The 20,325-nt window shown below is 35.3% G+C and overlaps 2 protein-coding genes across 2 annotated transcripts in view; both read right to left on the reverse strand.

The window, feature by feature from the left end:
* Positions 1–3,947: 3,947 nt before the first annotated feature.
* Positions 3,948–16,205, reverse strand: LOC110464813. The gene is made up of 18 exons (XM_021520261.1): positions 15,455–16,205; positions 13,432–13,502; positions 11,448–11,565; positions 11,114–11,182; positions 10,798–10,886; positions 10,108–10,270; positions 9,645–9,728; positions 9,153–9,217; positions 8,779–8,856; positions 8,615–8,675; positions 7,960–8,098; positions 7,642–7,733; positions 6,785–6,889; positions 6,342–6,420; positions 6,006–6,097; positions 5,635–5,742; positions 5,327–5,461; positions 3,948–5,055 (listed from the first exon to the last, which is right to left on the reverse strand). Exons 1-18 carry the CDS (start codon positions 15,995–15,997, stop codon positions 4,876–4,878), a joined length of 2,271 nt encoding a protein of 756 aa, XP_021375936.1. The 5' UTR covers positions 15,998–16,205; the 3' UTR covers positions 3,948–4,875.
* Positions 16,206–17,873: 1,668 nt separating this feature from the next.
* Positions 17,874–20,325, reverse strand: part of LOC110464811 — a 52,680-nt gene continuing 50,228 nt past the window's right edge. The window contains exon 23 of the mRNA XM_021520259.1: positions 17,874–18,028. Coding sequence (XP_021375934.1) covers positions 17,900–18,028 — 129 coding nt within the window. The 3' untranslated portion in view covers positions 17,874–17,899. The remainder of the gene's footprint in view (positions 18,029–20,325) is intronic.

The raw sequence follows: 20,325 nt of genomic DNA on the forward strand, positions 1-20,325 counted from the left end.
CTAAAGGGGATTTTACTCCATGGGAGATACCGCCCCAAACCATTACAGAAGGCCCACCGAATCTATCGCGTTCAACGAACCATGCGTCGGCGAAACGCTCACCGCGTCTGCGATATACCCTTTTTGTTCCGTCTGAGCGATACAGACAGAATCTAGACTCGTCGGTGAATATCACACCCCTCCATCGACGCATCCCAAACCTATTCGGGCCATGTCTGCGCATCCAGTCAAGACGCACTTGCCGCCTCCGTGGTGTCAGAGATGGCACAGCTGTCTTGAATCTGTTGCGCAAGTGCGACAATCGAATCGCCATGTCTTGTCGTGCGGTCGTTACACGCGGACGACCGCTCCTGGGACGATCGGAAACTAACCCAGTAGCACGGAAACGTGTACAGAGACGGTTAATTGTACACGGGCCAACACCAAACTGCCGTGTGACAGCAGTTTGTGTGACAGCAGTTTGGCTATGACCATCCATTAACATCGCAATTGCTCTACCCCTCTGAATTTGCGTTAAGCGTGGCATCTCAGTCAATGGCGAAATCAAAATTAATGTGGCTGAAGAGTATCCGTTGAGATTATTTGTTTGAAAAACTCCGGCTTGGCTTGATCACGCCGAACTTTGTGCGTTTCTGTTTTTTGTTCAGTATAAATCAAAGTGAAAACAACTAGCCTGTACGAAAATACCGATATGTTAATATAGACCTATGTCAATGAACATGGTACATATTATTTGTTATTCTTATTACAGTAAATCCGATTATTTAAAGATTGATAATTTTCTCATCCCGTGTTTAATCACTAACGTATCACATTCGGTCTTATGTACAGGATCTAAAGTCGTTTGATGTTCAACAATCGTGAGTTAGAGTACCGAGGTTTCGAAATTGTTTCCGATGGTCCCGCAAAATTCGAAACGTCAAAGATTGACTGTATATGAAATCAATTAGATGGGTTTCCTAAGATATTGAGGAAATTTCAATAACAACACAGCAGTGAAGTATTGATTAACTATGTATTTCGGTGGCAGCAGAAATAAAATAGGTTCTGTAAATTGGACGAGATATATATATTCCTATACCTTGAAGTTTTCAATTATATCCAACCTAATTTTTGATTATAAGTATTGAACTGTTTTTGTATGGTATTTATGATCTATTTGAATGACTAGCGCGCATTATGTTGTTTGCTTGCAAAGCTGTGTCATTCAAATAGATCATAAATACCATACAACAACAGTTCAATACTTATATTTACGTTTTCTCTGCCACTTATGTTCTTTTTTTAACTTATAATTTATAATTAAAATTAAAAATGCCCGCCTTATCGACAGTCCACACAATTTCGTTCAATAGTTTGAACAGCGTATTGTCGTGTGCTGATTGGCAAACAAAGTAGTACTTCGACATTTTAACAAACACTTCAAATTTATTCCACAATTTAGTATCAATACAATTGCGTATGATATGTCTATAGGGTGATTCCAGTTTTTCAATAGAAAACTGAGCTGAAAGTTAGATTTGAAATTGTTTCGATTTTCCCCCGGAACTTTCGCGCATGGATAAATACAGTGAACACCGTGAATGGGACCTTGACCTCCACGAGGGAGTTATTTTTGGAAGTTAATTCGAACTTTTCCCTTTGCTCATTTTGTGAAGAATCCAGTCGTGAATGTATTTGTTGATTGTATGGGAACCCGACAACAGTCGGTAGATTCTATAACAGCATCGTTATTTGACATGTCGTCTGAAATTGAGGAACCGTGGATCCGAGACGCGTGAAACTGATAGCGTTTGAAGTGAGTGATCTTGCGACGGAGCACAGGTTCGTTACAAATGTCTGAAATGACGAATGTTTATGTGTGCTGTGACCCATATCAGTAGGTCTGTAACATATGTGTCAGTAGGTCTATAGAATATGTGTATTTCAGACATTTATTACAGACGATATTTCTGATAAATTGCATGAGCGTTAAAATTGTTTCCATTGCCGGCATTGGTGATTTCAACCGATGTGCATTTTGTACGATATTGCAGACCTTGGTCTTGTTTTCGTTGTAATAAAAGTGTTTTTTATTTTATTTTTTATTTTGCACATAAAATTACAATGACATTATCAAATCTCACAATACCCAGCGATATTTTAGCAGCCGTCATGTTTATTTACATTGGATATTGTAGTTCCGGTCAGTGTTGTAATTAATACGCTAAGAATTGTGTCTCGTGCGGCATGGTAATTATGTCTCGTGCGGCATGGTAATTAAAGTCCCATCAACGGCACAGCTTTCAAAGAGGCTATATAGTGACAATGCCATGCAAATGTAAATATTTCATAATGAAAAATATTTGTAGTGATACAATGAAGTCCTAATGTTTTGATAAATTTCTGAATTTTAGCATTGGAGTGTTTATACCCTGCAGGAACAGAACGGACAATAGCATAGACTAATTACATTTACTGTTACTACACATTCCCTAACGGCACAGTCAATATATAACTCATTACAACACTTTCTCTCAGCACGGACAATACACGAAGTAAACGTGTTTTCGGTACCTCCTACGTCACGCTGAACTTTTGAACGCAGTCCTGAAATGACAGTTTGATGTGTTAGTATAAATTTGAAACGTTAGTTGGTGTACACTGATATCTCTGCAGGAAGTGATTTAACAATGGCAGGTACGTAATACTATGGAAATTGTTTTCCTGATGTTTTATGTAATACAAAAATGCAATTTAAATCTATTCCCTCGAACTTGTGATACATGCACATCTTAAGACAATTTGATCAATGGCGGGTTTTCTGGATTATATACATTTGTATTTGCCAATATGACAAATCCTTGTGATACTATTTCCGTAAAATATTGAGTTGATTTAAATAGCTCGTTCATTATTTCTGTTTCATTTGTCAATACTAGCCGTGGCTTCAGCTTCTGTCTGTACGGATGCATGCCAATCCGGCTTCACGTGCATTACCGGACAATGCAAGTGTCCATCTACCTGTGAATGTCCGAAGTGCAAGTCCTGTTGTGGAGGTATGTCCACCAATTAATGATATAGACCCTTTATCATTTTATCATTTTATTTAAATACTTCATTTGCTATGTCCCAAACTTTTTATTTCATAACAAATCAAGCAAGAAAAATTACTAGTTGGCAAAATAGGTTTAACCCTTCTCACTTGCAGTACTTAAAAGCAATGTTTTGTGTTTTGAGTTAATGTCAAATTGTGTTTGATGTGGTAATAATCAAATCATGCAATCAACTGTAGATTATGTTAACCTTGGCGGATAGTACTGTTTCGCCTATTCAATATAGTATTTCCATTTCACATAAAATTAAGAATTGATTAGACTTTTTAATTTTAAGCTGTAGGCGTGTAGGATTCTTTATATGTCCTTCACGATCATATCTATATATTTTACTGTATACTTATCGTGATGGGTTATTTAAAAAAAAATCGTTTTTTTTATCTCATCAATAGGAAAAGAACATGCCAAACAACCAAATTGAAAGGCGTCACCACCTTGCACTTTATTGTGTATGCATTAGAACAATAAAATAAGTAAAAAATATGTGTGTTAAATGGTTTGATATCATATAGTTATGGTTATCAGAATGTATTATGATGGAATCATTTAAAATTAGGTATTTGAAAATAACACAGAGTATGGATGATTCTTGTTGTAATCGTAACCATCACAGTTGAATAATTACATATATATGACCTGAAGATGTAGACTCATTTGCAAAATAAAATTGTGTTGATAAATACTCGTATGCTTTTCACATACCAATTCACGCAATTCTTCGAGTCATATAATGTTACAGGATCAGGAACAACAACATCAATATGCCAATAAACACGTGGAACAAATATGTAAAGTAGGAAGTTAAAGTTAGGAAACAAAGAAAAACAAATCAATATTAGTTCTTGAGATATTTTATTGTAAATTAAATTCTTATATGTGAACTCAACGGAAGACATGGCCTTATATCTCAGTCAGGGTTTAACGAGTATGCCAGGAACATCATTCTAAACAAAGATCTAAGCAGTGATTTCTGCAAAAAATAAAATGATTCATTTCGGTACAAAATGTACCTTAAATACCAGTGATGTATTAACATCGGTTATTGATGTTATATTAACGTTCGTAAGACACTGGGAAATTGTCCAATTGTATTCCACCTCTAGCCTTTAAGTATGGGCACCGCACATCCAGCAAACATGTGTGACGCGAAGAATAGTTTCTGGTAATGACCAAATGAAATTACGCGTTGAAGGCCATTTTCAAATGATCCTCTATTAATAATCAACGCTATCCTTTCTCTCAAAAAGTTTGACTTTTATATGGTAAACAGGTTCATTTCAAACAAGAAATGATAGCTTAAGCATGATGTGTAACCTTCATAAGACACATGACCAGCAGGTGGATATGCACTTAGGTGTTTACAATGAACAAAGCGACAATTGAATCGACAATTCATTCGATTAACTTTACGTAGTGACCTTTTCAAATAATAAAAAATATGAATGTAACGTAGAACAAGGACCGACAAGGAATAAAACTAAAAGGTCAGCTAGTCATCCCTCACACAAAGGCATTGTCTAAAATTATCCCGCAGTTATAACGCGTCCGTGACATAAATACAGTCATGAAGACCTCCAGCACATCTTAGTTCTAAGGATAAAACGCATAGAGGAAAGCGTCGCAGACTACTCGTTAATATCATACACTCTCGCGCGTCTACTTCAAGATACTAAACAAAGCTTAGCCTAATTGACTTGATTCTCCATCTGTTATTCCGAACATTGTTAACATTTGATGAAGGTGAGAATGAACACATCATGTATCCTTTTTACTAGTAATGTTAGTTATAAGCTTCGCTTGGAATGGGAAACTTTTTGTCGGGCGTTCCTCCTACGATTGCGACCTCCATGCTTCGATGTCTGTCAACTACATCAAGTACCGTGTCCATCTTGTATTTCCTCCACTTCCGGTATGTATATACTTGCTCTTTGATGTAGTCATGACATGGATGGTTGTGTACCTGCCATAACAATGACATTTAATGTCTTGTATAACAAAACAAATATTGTTTACCGCCTTTTAGAATAATTCGAGACTTCTTTGTAATCTGTCATTCATAAGGGTGATATGGACCTTGTTCATATTAAAAATAGCCCTTTGAAAATGAAATGGAATTATTGACTATATTGAAATACGTTTTGAAAACAGACCCGTTCGTCGCTTGTTGTGACTGTTCAACTCGATACGAAGAGCAGTATTATTTAGTTATATAGATGTTCAAGTATACATACCAGGTCAGTAACAATACGAAGAACTTTTATGTTCGCTTCCTTCAAAAACAATCTCTTAGAAATGAAGATACACTCAGCTCCGTCACTGACAAGGCTTAAGGTCGTAGACGGGCGGGAAATGAGAGCCTCCAAACCCTAAAGAGAGTTACAAAAAATCTCCATGGTCCATAAATTGATTAGAAATTTTGTTTTATTATGATAAAAGGTTCGTTGGATTATAATTTCCCAAAGGGGTAATTTAGATACTTTTCTGAATTTGGTGTTGATAAATATGATGTTAGAGTGTTACAGTGAATATAAACACTTACAAATACGGAGCCAGGTTTCAATTCAGAAATTTGAGCGTGAAGTATCCGAGGTTCTGTTGGATGATTTATAGGTGGTGGTGATGGTGGTGGGATATTGCTATCAGCTATCTGTAAAAGATCATACCAATAAAAACACGGACACAAATAATATATGGACCCATACTTATAGAAACAGTTATTATATAAGATTTCTTCCTTCAATTAAAATGCAAAATGCTTTCTGACAAAATCTGAACAATGAGGTTTTTGAAGTTCGTTTTAATTGTCAGATTCATAGAAAAAAACAAGTTTTTATATTAATCATGACTAAGGCTTTACACACCCCTACACTGTTTTGGTACAAACGTGTATATAATATGATGATGGCTTACCATCTGTATTTCATTGAACTTGCTCTTGGTGTTGGTCGCTGAACGTGCTTGGGTACGGGGAATGTCACTTTGGGACGTTTTTCTGTGGACGTCTGTTCAAAACAAAATGTAAATTATCAGTATTAAGATATAATATAGCATATCTAGTTTGAGAGACGTATGCTTAATTCTGATACCGCTCACACACAAAAACCGTACCAAAACGTTTAAACTTGTAAACCTTTCTTAACTCAACTAAAATAAATGAACGAGCGACAAGGTCAGAATACGCCATTCCAACACCAGGTAGGGACGTATCAGTTAACTCTTATTGAATTGTGACTCTAAATGTGTTACCCGCTGAGTGTCGGAAGCCATTGGGATGGGTGTGTCCTCTCACTCTGTCTGTCCACAGTGGTGTCGTATTTTCCTCAACCTGGGAAGCAGAAGTTTATTTATATTTTTAATGTATAGTGAGAATGCAAAGTTCTTCTTCTAAATATATTGACTTACAAGTGTATCAATACATTTGTGATTAACTATTGACTGAAATGTTAAAAAAGGAAACCGTTTTAATTCACAGTTTATTAGTGGTTGATTTGTAACACGGCTGGTTTACTGGGAAGTCCCCGAAAAAACACTGATTGGGTAGTGGGACAACCAGGATTTAATTTAGGTGGTTAAATTAACGAAGCTAGGTTGCAATTGTATACATTTGTTCAATACACTTTTGTTTGGAATCTGTTTGCATTTACTAACAAAACGAACGTTTAATGCCAATTTCAAAACCTTATACGTACCACACTTTTCTTCCGTCCTTTCTCTACGTTATCGTAGATTGATCCAAGAGTATTACTTCTCGTGAGTAGGTGATGTCGAGACTTTCTTCTACCCATCCGACTGAGCTAGAATTGGATGGCGAATACGCACATTTAATATACTGAACAGTATACTTTTGATTTAATGAAAACAATATTATAACACGATTTTTTTTTTGATTTTATTTTATGAAATTTTGCTTATTTTACAAGTATACTCTGCATTCATAGCGATTGCCTCCCTTGTAACACATTGGGTTAAAGTTAAACATTTAAACATTTACAATACAAATCATTAATTAAGGTTATTAGTTCTTGTTTTAAAGAAATTTCGAATTTTAATGAGTACCATCAGTGAAAGAAACTGAAAGATGTACTACCGTTAAGTAACAGTTTGAGACTTGATTCAGATCAGTAATATTTAGCCTTTATCATTTATCCTAACATTTGTCGCCATTGATTCGATTAAGGTAAAATAATCACTTGAAATACTTAGAAGGAAACACCGATTTAAAATTTAATGTGTCGATACTGAAAAGCAAACAAAAAGAAAATAATATTAAACCATATGGTCATTTCGTCCATATAGGTACATGTATCAAAGGAATTTAAGTTTAAAACAAAACTAATCTTTATCTGAAGTGGTCCGTATTGATACGAATATATATCTACACGTCGATCCAAGTTAAATCCTCATAACTTTCAATTTTAAATGAAGACCCGACCAAGCTTCACAAGGACATCATTCGCCACTGATTATATTTAAAGCATATCAAATTCTTTTTAAACACACACCTTTATGGACAAACTTAACATTTTAATTATTGTTCACTACCCACGTTTGTCTTAGTCGCCGCTGCCAGTTTATATGTATCCAGTGTCCCTGTAAGTAGGCGCACACCTAGGGCCGTGTCGTTTGAGTCGTCAGTTTCTGTCATTAAAAAAAAAAATCATTTTGTTCCCGTCACAGAAAAATATTTTCACGTCACATTCACTCTTATACGTTTACAAGGGCAAATTTATATGTATCATATATCTTGGCCATCCTCCAAGTTAAAGCATTTTGCAATATTAAGCCCGTAGAAATCAATGTTAAAACATAGGTACAAGTACCATGATTTCTGCCCATATGTAAAAGTAGGGATAAAACGACTCACTTTGGCGTCTGGCTTTGACCCGAATTTTTCTCATTTCTGTGTACAAGGGAAATGCTTGCTCCATATGTTTAGCGAACATCGGACCATGCGTGCGGTCTGCCTCTGTTTCTTTGACGTCACTAATCATCTGACACGCCCCCTTTCAAATATAAACGTATCCTAAGTCTTTCTTACAATAACAAATAACAGCGACCACTCGAGTTTACCTCTTTTATCGCTCTTTTTTATATACAGTCATACAACATCATCATTGGCTGGGTAAATATAAATTTTCACAAAGGGATACTTAGTTTAAAGACTTTCAGAGGGTAAAACGGGTTGCCACCCACGTGTAGGGTCGAACCTGCGCAAACAAAATTCCCGGATATAGTTTGTTGATTGTAAAGGGTTTAACGTCCTATCAACAGCTATGGTCAACCCCGGACATGACACAATGCCAAATGCTATAGACATCGTGGTCGATCTGAGCTGGTTGTGTGTTAAAAATGTATATTAACTAAATAATCAATAAAAGAAGTATATAAACAAGTACGAAAATGAAGATTTTTAGGGAAAGTTGAGAACAATCTGATAGTACTATTAATATAAAATTTTCAACACCTCTGTTTACAGACTATTAAATTCCACGTATGTTTTGCTCACCAACTAAACCTACCTCTGCCACGACAATGATGAACTTGCTATCTCTGCTGTCTTTGACTATAACATCGCCTTTTCTGAAATAAAGGTAATAAAAGCTATAGTTATGAAAGCAAACTTCTTCTCACACGCTTTCTTCAACAAAACGCAACAACGATATTAATTAATAAAACATGGTACCTGAAATACTGATAAAAGAATCCACTTGTATTGTCTGCGAATACCTCACACGGAAAATCCTGGAAAAGGGGCAATTCTCTGCAACAGACAGACAAACTCATCTTCATAAAGTTAATGACTATATATATAATTAAAACTGAAATGTACATACATAGCAATAATTAAAATAAAACCAAATCCTTAATATCTAGGCAATATGAAATGAAAGCTAAAACAGTGAACTCGTATAATAATTACCTTATATTAAAATAGGAGGTTTCCCAAGGTATTATGAGATAACAAAAATAAGAAGAGAATGGTTTTATTTTTGTTTTGTATATGACTATATGAAAACAGACACAAACCGTTAATGGATATGTCAGCGAATATTTTACCTGCAAAAATGAATATGCTCCACTTTTTCTCGCATAAGCGGCACTTTGATAATTGTGTCAAAATCCTGAAAGAGGAATACAATTACAAATAAACAGAATGTGACAAGGTTTCTACTCAGTAACTTCGTCCATTAGAAAGATTTAGAAAGATATTTAATAGAAACATTAACAGACATCTGTTCAGAGTTATGGTGATGTCGATCTCGAAAGAGTGTGGGGTAATGATTTAATTTATGTTTTTATTGCATATGACAACAGAATGATATATTAAAACTTTGTCCATGTATAGATTTAGTTTTAGTTTTTAATCACTTGAACAGCCAAACATTTCTATATACCATTCACACCCAACGTTATCATTATGACGTCCTATTTACGTTACATTTCCTTCACAACGACGACACGATTACCACGCCATTGAATTGAGGTTAATTCAAATTGATGGAAAATAAATTCTACAAGTTTTGTTTAGGAATTGTATGTATTACAAACCTCCTTTTGAACAACCAGAAGTTCACACGGGGTCTTGCAAATAACAGTGGCTGTTCGTCTGCCACTTTCGAGTAATGCAATCTCCTACAATATAGTTATACAGGGAATAAAAAATGGGAATAGTACCTTAGTGATGTCATGTGAAGCAGGTTATGTATTACGCTGCATTGTTGCGAAAAGTTGATCGATTTCTCGCGTAGTGTTAAGTAATCTACAACATCGTGGAATACTAAACATATAAATTGACCACAAAGTTATACATTATGCATAACATGACAGCATGAATTCTTAGAACCTGCGTTATCCAGCTTTTCGGTAAAGCTGTCATTTTGAAGAAGCAACCAAAAATTTGCATAGTAACAAAAGATGTTTATTTGGTAGTCAATAACCCAAACTTTCGTTGTTAATTGCGGGTTAAACTAATGCAATTGCATACTGTACCAGCAATAGGTACGCAACCTACACCGAACATATCCCCTGATACGATCTCATGAACGGTCCTGAAGAATCGCTTCCCAGTGCTGGGATTAAGGTGTTGAGTGTTGACGATTGCTGATCCTGACAACATGATGTAGAACGCTGACGGGGTGTGACCCTGTCTCAGTATCACCCGACGTGCCTCGTATCTGCGGATAAATGATACGGAAATAAGTACACTAGTTTAAGTGTATTGTTTTTTTTTCAGATTTATTGCATGTCATCATGCTTTCATCTTTTGATTTATCTGGACAAAATATGTAATATTAATTTATGTTCCTACGTTGTTACATTAAATCGCTATAACTTGACTAAGCAGTTCGATTATTTATAATTTCACTTGGTGGTAAATGTTTTGTCACGTTAAGGTGATGGACCTTGTAACAATGATACAGTACTTATCTGTTTCTTATGTGTGTTCACATGTTTTGCCTGATTTCGGATTAAAAAATAAAAATGCAAGACAACTAAATTATAAATATTAGATACATTAACAGGATACTATATGGTGTTCAAGAGATTTATTATTCAAAATGTCATTGAACATCTTGATAAGAATTTGGGATGAAATAATGTTAGGTTATGCGTTATAACACGGCACGACTATGCTGATACTATTCCTTCAGTAAAATGAAACAATTTCAGCCGCTTCATACGGTAACATGTCTCTACTCACGTTTGGTATTCCATGCACATCGCTAGGTGTATCTGGGTGTGAGCCGGATAGTCTTTGAAAGACGTGTTATCTCTCATCAGGCTAAGGGTCTGACCATAGACAAAAGAAGGTACACACATATATATATATGTACCGCATACTCTTCCATATACAAATGTACACTGTATATATATGAAGTTCGAACACAAAGAGATGAACATTTGAACAAAAGAAAGAGTGTGAAAAATATATAACCAAATCGTATAGCAAAACATCTGCCTTCTTTTTTTTCACACGTATTGTTATACAATCGGTTGGGCTATATTGGCAAGCCTACCATTTTGACCTCCTCCAGCGTCCGTGTTCCTTTGGGAATGGAAAGCAATTGTTTCAACCTGTCTCTTTTCTGTGTGGAAAATTGAAAAGTGAGAAAATCTAATACAATATATAGGTAAGTAAAAATCAAAATATACTGGTATTTGAATATCGGAAATCACGGGAAAAGAATAAGAACTTGACTTAAAAGAATAAGAAAAATCAAGAGTTAACTCTGAAAAGCGTAAATTTGTTGCACTTTTCAGTTCACTTTGGCTTATTTGTTAGTTCACCTTTGTGTTGTGAAAGATTTTCAAGTCTACTGAATCCATAACAGGACGAAATAAACAGCTCACCGGTTCTACTTTGACGTAGCTGTGAGGGTTGAACGCCACCTTTTTATGGAGGTCATCACGGACATGTAGGTACATTTCCATAAATGACCACTCACTTCTATCAGGCTCTCGTACGTAGCTATAACAAGAAACACATTCCTCGATGGAATTCGGCAAGTTTATTTTAATGTTGGCAAAGTTGATCAAAATTCATATTTGCAATTTTATTCAAAAATACTATAGAACTAAAATGTTGATTTTTAAACATATACCATCACAACGTACTGCCAGACATAAGTATTGGGATTAAAAATATGAATATGTTGAATTATATCAAGTTAACATATGTGTTTTTATGTTAGATTTCTGATGTTATATCTCGACTACAAACAATTCCTGTGTCTAATGTTACAACTAAATAGAATGTGAATAATCACCATAGTTATTTTAAAAGTACAATTTATCTCATTTTATGACAAGCGAAAGGGAACAAAAAATAAAGAGTCAACTGTCGACAAGGACGAAAATGATGTAACAAAAACAACGGCGATAGTAAAACATAATTATAAATTGGAAAATATTGCAGTATGGAATTGCGCGTGATCTTCGTGTTTAATAAATTATCGCAAGAATGTGCATACGGAATACATATGGATATATAAATAATACATATGTAAAAGGAAAGAGAATAGTGTGCTTCCACCGGGGATCGAAACCTCGATCTCCAGGTTCCTAGTCGGACGCTATACCATTAAGTTAAAAGGAATTACCCCTAGTTCGAAGCTAGAAGTCGACCTTAATCCTATGTACAATTGAACCCTGCCACACTACTCCCCCCTTTTTAAATGTGTTCGCCCTCAAACACCACATCCCAGGTTCTAACTCCCTGTCACCACAGGGAGGGCCACGGACACCATTTGTAACAGGAAAGAGAATAGTGTGCTTCCCCCGGAGATCGAACCCTCGATCTCCAGGTTCCTAGTCGGAAGCTCTACCACTGAGCTAAAGGGAATTGCCCCTAGTTCGAAGCTAGAAGGCGACCTTAATCCTATGAACAATTGAACGCTGCCACATATAAAGATATTCCTTACCATATCACAGCGTATACTGAATCTTCTCTCACTACTCAGTTACTGGCCTTTTATAAAGCGTCAGATGTTCGATTTCCATTCCGAGTAACCATGTATTAAGAATATACAGAGGTTCTCAAACGAATGATGGTTGCTTATTATGTTTATGTAATTCGAGTAAGTTAAAATTCTAGTTAAATTAAAACACGAGGTTTACGGAGTGTTTTTACAATTAACATTTTGAAATAACGACATCAGGGTAAACATGATAATAAACCATTTCGAGTTTGGGAACTTTTTTCTCCCTCAACGTTCCGATATTGTATCTAGAAAACCAAATGTTATTCTAAGAAGTACGTCATTCCTGTTTCCGATCAGGGAAGTTGCAAAGCACTATGAATTGAAGTCATATCGTAATTAGACGATTAATCAATGAAGTGTTACCCTTTGGTAGGTAATAGATATGTTTACCAACTCCTACCATGTTTATCCTATGACTAAGAATTGAGGAACCTTGGTTGTGGTAGTGGGAGAAATATATACCTTCATGAATATCTATGGGACAAATAGTAATACAAAATGGTACAAATAGAATAGAACATAATAGAATAAAATAAATGTAAATACATTTATAAATAAATAGAACATCTCAGAGTTTTTTCTCAGAAAATTAGAAAATCATGTCTACATTTACAATGAAAAAGAGACAATTAGAATATATTATTGGATACTACACAAAGACGACATCAAAAGACACACTATCTCACTTGCAACGTATACGTTGGTCAACAAAATATACCCATGGCTCAAATAACTTCACATAAATAGTTTAGAAAATATAAATTATCAATGAGGCTAGAACCCCTATCAAACTTCACACATTTAACGACGTACATAACTACATATGTGAGCTAGTTCATACTTATGATATTTACCTTTTTAGCGCCAGCAGTATCCGAGCCAAAAGTCTAACCGTTCGCGCAATCCTTCTGAACTTTAAATAGGGCTAATAAATCACAAAAAAAGTAAAACAATAAGTGTTCATTAAACATTGAATAAGTCAAGCTATGCGCATCAATATGACATTGATTTACTGGCGTTATACTATATTATTGATAGCGTTTTCGTTTCATCACAATTGAATCATCTTAATAAGCAGAATTTTCCTGTTATAGATCTATTGTTCGTTAAGCTTTCGTTACTTCTTGTTATTACTTGTATATGATTATAGAGCCAATCCCTCCTTATAATAGAGTGTCTGAGACGGTAGAAACTAGGTCATATTATGAGAGGAAAGCATGGTTATGCAGACAACAGAAATTGGGTAAACCCAAGTTGAAGCCTGAAAGTTGAAGCCTACTTAAAAGGTAAAACAACTAGATGTTAACATTGCTAGTCATTATGTAGATAATTGAGAGAAAAACATGATAATTGATGCGTAGTGTTAGGTAAATCGTTCAACTGTACATACGCTAAGTAACAAAGTGCAGTAAATCGTTCAACTGTACATACGCTAAGTAACAAAGTGCAGTAAATCGTGAAACTGTACATACGCTAAGTAACAAAGTGCAGTACTAATTAGGAAAATTGCTGAGATGCAAACATGTTGATTGTGAAGGTAGTAATAAGATTAGTCACTTAAATCGAACACAATCATTGACGCATTGTGATTGGGTAAACTTTTAAGATATTAATGATGTAATTGGGAGAGTTGAGCAGTAAGATAAATAATTAAGATGGTACATCACCATTACCGTGTTTTAAGTAGGTCAATCGTTGGAATATAAACAAAGTAATTGTGATAGTAGGAATAAGGTAAATCACTGAGGAGGTACATCATCAATAACACGTTTTCAGTAGGTAAATGGCTGCGATGTAAACACAGTAATTGAAGGTAGGAAGTAAGGAAATCTTTTAGTTCAAAACATAGTAAATGGTGGGTAGTAATTAAGGATATCGTCGTGATGTTAAAATGGTAACCGAAAAGGTAGTACTTTGGTAAACATTTGAGGAGTTAATTAAAGGCTAGTAACTAGTATACATGTAGTATATATATATGGGGCAAAGAAGAAATTCCAAAAGTGTGTAGTATATATATATATATAGTTGAGATGATAGCATGTTAAATTCAAAAGAAGAAATTATATAAATCATTGCTATGTTGACATGGTTAGTAACGATGTAGTAATTAGATTCTTAATTAAGATTTCATCATGAATTTGACGCTTAGTGATTTAGTAAACCGCTCCAATGTTAACATTTTAATTGAAACAGTAGTCATAAGGTATATCATTTAGATGTTGATATTGTGGTTTAGAAAGTATTTATTAGGCAGCCATTGAAATATAAACACTTAATTTCGCTACATAATAATACAATTCCCATGTTTATCAAACTGTTTTCACGGGAAGGGATTACGTGGATAAGACGACATTGTGTCAACAGCCCCCAGTGGTTACTCAGTAAACGAGAACCTTTGATCCTATCCTACTGGTTTACCATTGATTAAGGCTTATCATACAGTAGTAGTTATGGAGTACATGCAATGTTCATAAATATATGTGTCACCACAGAAAATGACATAATCAATCACATCGTTTCTTCATTATTGATATATATACAAGAAACACATTGTGTTATCAATCGTTGTCCTTAGCAATACATGTATATTATAATCGTTAAGATAATTCTTTTGTTTTGTAATTAATCAATACTTAACTGTAATTGTGCTTAAAAGTAAACTGTTAAAAACGAAAAATGAGACATAATTAAACATATCCCTTTACTGATTACTCTCGTTGGAGGTTTAACCTTTTTCCTTAAAGCGCATCTTGTTTTCACATATATTTTAGGCAAATAAGTGTTCATTGTTTTGACTTTGAAAGGTTTTTTCCACATCTTAGATAAGAAACTAAATATTTTGGTTCAACTATGTTTCGCTGACATTCTATATTATACCTTTTCTGTGGGTTCAGTTGGTATTTTTTCTCCTATTGAGTCTGAGATACTTCCCAGACTCTGTCTTCCTCTCGATCGTAACATTTTTCCTAGAGCTCTGGACATGTATCTTAAAGATCTTTCCCGGTCCCTCTGGGTACTGGCCCGCCTTGACCGAGGAACTGACTCTTTGACACTAGACACTGAAGATGTCGGATAAGGCGAGACAGATCTCACCTCCAGCTTCTTCAGCAATGCACGTGCCCTGACGTCAGCATCCTTTCTAGTGAGCGACGTGCCAAGGCGAACAGTAAATTCAGGAGTTTCCTCATTTTCCTTATCAAGTACATCCTTTTGTTTTTCAGGGTCGAGTAAATGTGGAATTTGTATCGAATTCACAATGATAATACCATCATCCTGATGGTCAGAACTATTACTAACTTGTACTGTATTTTCCCTATCCACGGTTTTGTCAACATGTTCTTCCCGTGGGGTTTCTTTTCTTTCCTCTATTACTGTTGACGGTTTCTCTGAAATTGTGGAGGGCTCCTGTTTTCCGAACATTTTTAAACAATGTATAAAACCCTGAATTCACTGTTATTATGAAAAGTCGTTAAATGAAAACGGTTGAAAGTTTTACAATTGTACAGATATTTGTTAACGTCATAAACGCCATTACCCCACCTGAAGGTAGATTTTTTTTAAACAGTAAGCGTTCGGTCCTAAACTTCAGGTCGTCAATGTTTCTAATCAGTTGTTATGATTTGCACATGCGATTTCCCCGTAATGCCTGCGTACTTCATATCTTTCTCCCGCTAGTGCTAGCGAGCCAGGCCTGATAAACTCGTATATAATGGAAGGTGACACATTAAAGGACGTGGCCAGGCGAGGGTTGCCCGGTGAGACACGATAGCCTTGTTTTATTTATCAGCGGTCTGTAAGGCGCTCTGTTGACATACAATACATTTTTGATATCATTTCAAATTAAACAATTGTGTTTAGAAGGAAAACTCTGAAATAATAGTAAATGATAGATGCAATTATCGCTTCTATACCCTGGCTACGCTCTATGTGTATCCACCAATCACAGATACAACTCGACGGCTACAGGTGCCATTACGTTCCATTGTCCGGCATACAATGCGGGGAACCTTTGTGGCAAACTTAAACACCTTCTGAAGTAAATTGTTATTTCTTCAATCTACTGTGACAATATTATATGTTATCACTTTCACCACGAGCATTCAGACTTTTGTTGAATGTTTTGTGAGCGATCACAGAAGGTGTTTAATGTATAGTGTTGTATTAATATTTGTTTTCTTAAACTAGACATTCTGGTGCTTGTTACGTCTAAAGGTTGAATACGGACATTGTGAGGTCTTTAACTTTCCGTCGTCTCTTTTACGTAGATATTAGTTTCAAAGTTTGCATTGATTTCAAATACATGGATCCAATCAGTTTATGTCTTCTATTTAATTAAATTTAAATAAGATATTTATCTGAGGTAACTTTGACTTGTAAAATACATTCAATATATACGATCGCGTTATTAAAGCATTAGGATGACGTAGACAGGAGATCTAAAAGCCTAACACTAAATCCACGGACTTAAAACTTAAGGCAGACAGATACAGTTGATGGCACTTAAAGTAATAGCTAGAACAACCGTCATATCAATCAAAATCTATTTCCCCTAAAATTCCGTCCGATGTCTTAATTCACACATGTAATGATAACATATCTTTACCATGAGATAGGTGTAACAATGTTTTATATCCCGGGTTGTTAGTACAGAGATATACATGAGAGCCGTGATCAAACACGGGTTTACATTCCATAGTTAATGTCTACTTGCCCCGATAATGCTATTTTGGTGTTCAATATTTCAGCGTCATAAACGAAGCAATAATTAAAATGTCAATTTTTTCAATGGAAAATAAATGTGAAATACAGGAGGCTTAATAAGAGTTTAATAAAGGGTGGAATAAAGCTTTCTATTTTCCACTTCGATCTGGCCATACGAACAGCACTATGTGTCATAGCAAATACAACGAAGAAAGAAACACAATTTGTGTTTAGGGAGATAACTTGTCCGTATTTGTGATTTGCTTTGGGAATGATCGATTAGCGTATAATTTTCACTGTCAAACATTATATTCAAAAAAGTGTTTGTTGAATACCTTCCTTTGCTCCATCCCTATTCAAATCATGTTCTGAAACGTTGTGTTTGATAAATAAAGCTTTACGTTAGCCAACGCTCGGAAATACAATTAAAAACTTTAACTCTCTCATTGAATGAAACATTTCTAGTTTAGTCCGCTTAATGTGGCTTGGTGTGGAAAGGGGAGTAACCCTTGATATTTAACATGGTTAAACATGATAAGTTCGTTTTGTGATAACAATATATAAAACGTCAGAACAATGCAAAATGATACACTTTGTTAGAGTGTCAGTTTAGCATGTTCATCATGACTTCCTCTGAGGTTTCGTTACGTTTCGCACTAATCTTCGCATGAGCACATTTTTATACTGATCCCACGTCTCCTTCGTGTAGAGGATGTATTTCGCTTCCTCATTGTTCATGTATTCTCGTTGCTGTAAACCAATAGATAATATCGGTTATAGATATATGTTAAAGATACACTTTTACTGATGAATACTGCCGGAATTACGGGCCTTACTATGTACACTTAAACTCTGAGTTGTACAAATTAGTTATTTTTAATGTATATTCCGAAACTAAAGCCCCTTCAATCAACGTTAAATTATAATGTGCTCATTACTCTTAAAAATTTGTGACCGACACACTTTATTATTTTGATAGGATATATTATCTCAGGTACCACGCAGTAAACGCCTCGTCAGTCCGGATTATTTTGTTCTGTGAAGTTCACGGCATCTTTCCTTAATTTTTTCTAGACCCTCTAAGATGTCTTCATATATGTATGTTGACCTCGTCATATATATTTTTCTGTTTTATTCCTATGAATTAGACGCAAATATTCCCCACAAAAAAACCCGGTGGGACAATTGTGTATTTCTTAAAGTGTCAGTGATTCCTTTTTCTCCCATCATTCACATGTGTGTATCGCGTTTTAGTCGGGAAAGATCAGGGTCAGTATTCATGAAACCGTTCTTGGGTTCAAGCCTGGATTCTGTGCCCAAACCAACTTTCTTGTAACTCACCGAAATCATGTCAGACGATAAAAACGTAAAATGTGAACATTGAAAACAGATGAGCACAAAATCTCTTCAAAGTTTTTCAAAATCATTGACAGAATAAGTTTTTCTTATCAAGTTACAGTCAGAACAAGAAATGGGGTTCAGCACAAAAACCATGCTTGAGCATGAGAACGGTTTCATGAATACGGGCCCAGCTTGTCACCCCCTAGTGGGTGATATCCTCGTGCCGATTAGCTAGTGTTCAATTGTGACGTCATTAAAATGTGTCACCGGTAATTGTGACGTCATCAAAAGTGAATGACGATATTCATAACCCACATGTGTTTTTGTTAACAAACATGGCAGACTCCTGCCGGTGGAGTTGTTACTGAAATAATAGGATAGGAGAAAAATAGTCGACCCCTACCTTAAGGGTGTAACAGAGAAATCTCCAACCCTCGGGGGAATATTTTTGGTTGTCTTACCCTCAGCAGAACCTCGGGTTAGACAACCAAAACACATCACCCATCGGTTGGGATAATTCTGATGGCCTTTTGGATATTTCTTTGTTACTCTCCGAAATCATGTCAAACGATAAAAACGTTAAATGTAAATATTGAAAACAGTTTTCTGCTTCAAATCTCTTCTAAGTTTTTCAAAATCATTGACAGAATAAGAATTTCTTATCAGTTTACATCCAGAACAAGAAATTTAGGTTGAACAAACTAACACACTGCTACTATGGAAAGGTAATATTCTATTAATCACCCGTAATACCCGCATGTTGATCACCAATGATCTTTGACCTAATGAAGAAGTATCTAATCAAAAAAAGAATTTGAGACGTTGTGGCTGTAGAATACTTCATGACCACAACTATAACATTTCAAGTCGCTAATTTTTCAACAAAACGCATATATCCAGTATTTCTGACACTAGGAACACACTTTGCACTTATCAGCTATGAAGAATAAACTCTGTTTTCTATGTTCAGACTGCTACTGGTGAAAGGTAAGTTAATGATAGTGAACAACAATTTGTTGTCCGAACATATTAACACACTGCTACTGGTGAAATGTAAGTTAATGATAGTGAAACACAATGTGTTGTTCCGAACATACTAACACACTGCTACTGGTGAAAGGTAAGTTAATGATAGTGAAACACAATGTGTTGGTCCGAACATACTAACACAATGCTACTGGTGAAAGGTAAGCTAATGATAGTGAAACACAATTTGTTGTTCCGAACATACGTATACACTGATACTGGTGAAAGGTAAGTTAATGATAGTGAAACACAATTTGTTGTTCCGAACATACTAACACACTGCTACTGGTGAAAGGTAAGTTAATGATAGTGAAACACAATGTGTTGTTCCGAACATACGTATACACTGATACTTGTTAAAGGTAAGCTAATGATAGTGAAACACAATTTGTTGTTCCGAACATACTAACACACTGCTACTGGTGAAAGGTAAGTTAATGATAGTGAAACACAATTTATTACGTCTGTCGTAGAGATCAGTTGTGAATTCTTTCAATATGTATTTAGTATTATGGATCAATTTAAAAATACTAAGCTGACGAATTTCAAGTTCTAGAGAATATATGTAATGCAATTATTACTCGAAAGCTTCGTTATTTAAGGACACACGATGCATATAACGATAATATGATAAGATTATGAATAGAAGTGTTTATTTCATTTGCTTCCATTATTTAACA

This window comes from Mizuhopecten yessoensis, unplaced genomic scaffold (assembly GCF_002113885.1).
Source record: "Mizuhopecten yessoensis strain PY_sf001 unplaced genomic scaffold, ASM211388v2 scaffold11035, whole genome shotgun sequence".
Taxonomy (NCBI): Eukaryota; Metazoa; Mollusca; class Bivalvia; order Pectinida; family Pectinidae; genus Mizuhopecten; species Mizuhopecten yessoensis.

Excerpts from the sequence above, each read along its gene's own strand:
- LOC110464813 (XM_021520261.1), bottom strand. The coding sequence starts at position 15,997 with ATGTTCGGAAAACAGGAGCCCTCCACAATTTCAGAGAAACCGTCAACA. Across the intron at positions 11,566-13,431 it reads ATACTGCTGGCGCTAAAAAG|CTACGTACGAGAGCCTGATA; the intron begins GTAAATATCATA and ends TTCTTGTTATAG. Across the intron at positions 10,887-11,113 it reads CGCTGGAGGAGGTCAAAATG|ACCCTTAGCCTGATGAGAGA; the intron begins GTAGGCTTGCCA and ends GTCTATGGTCAG.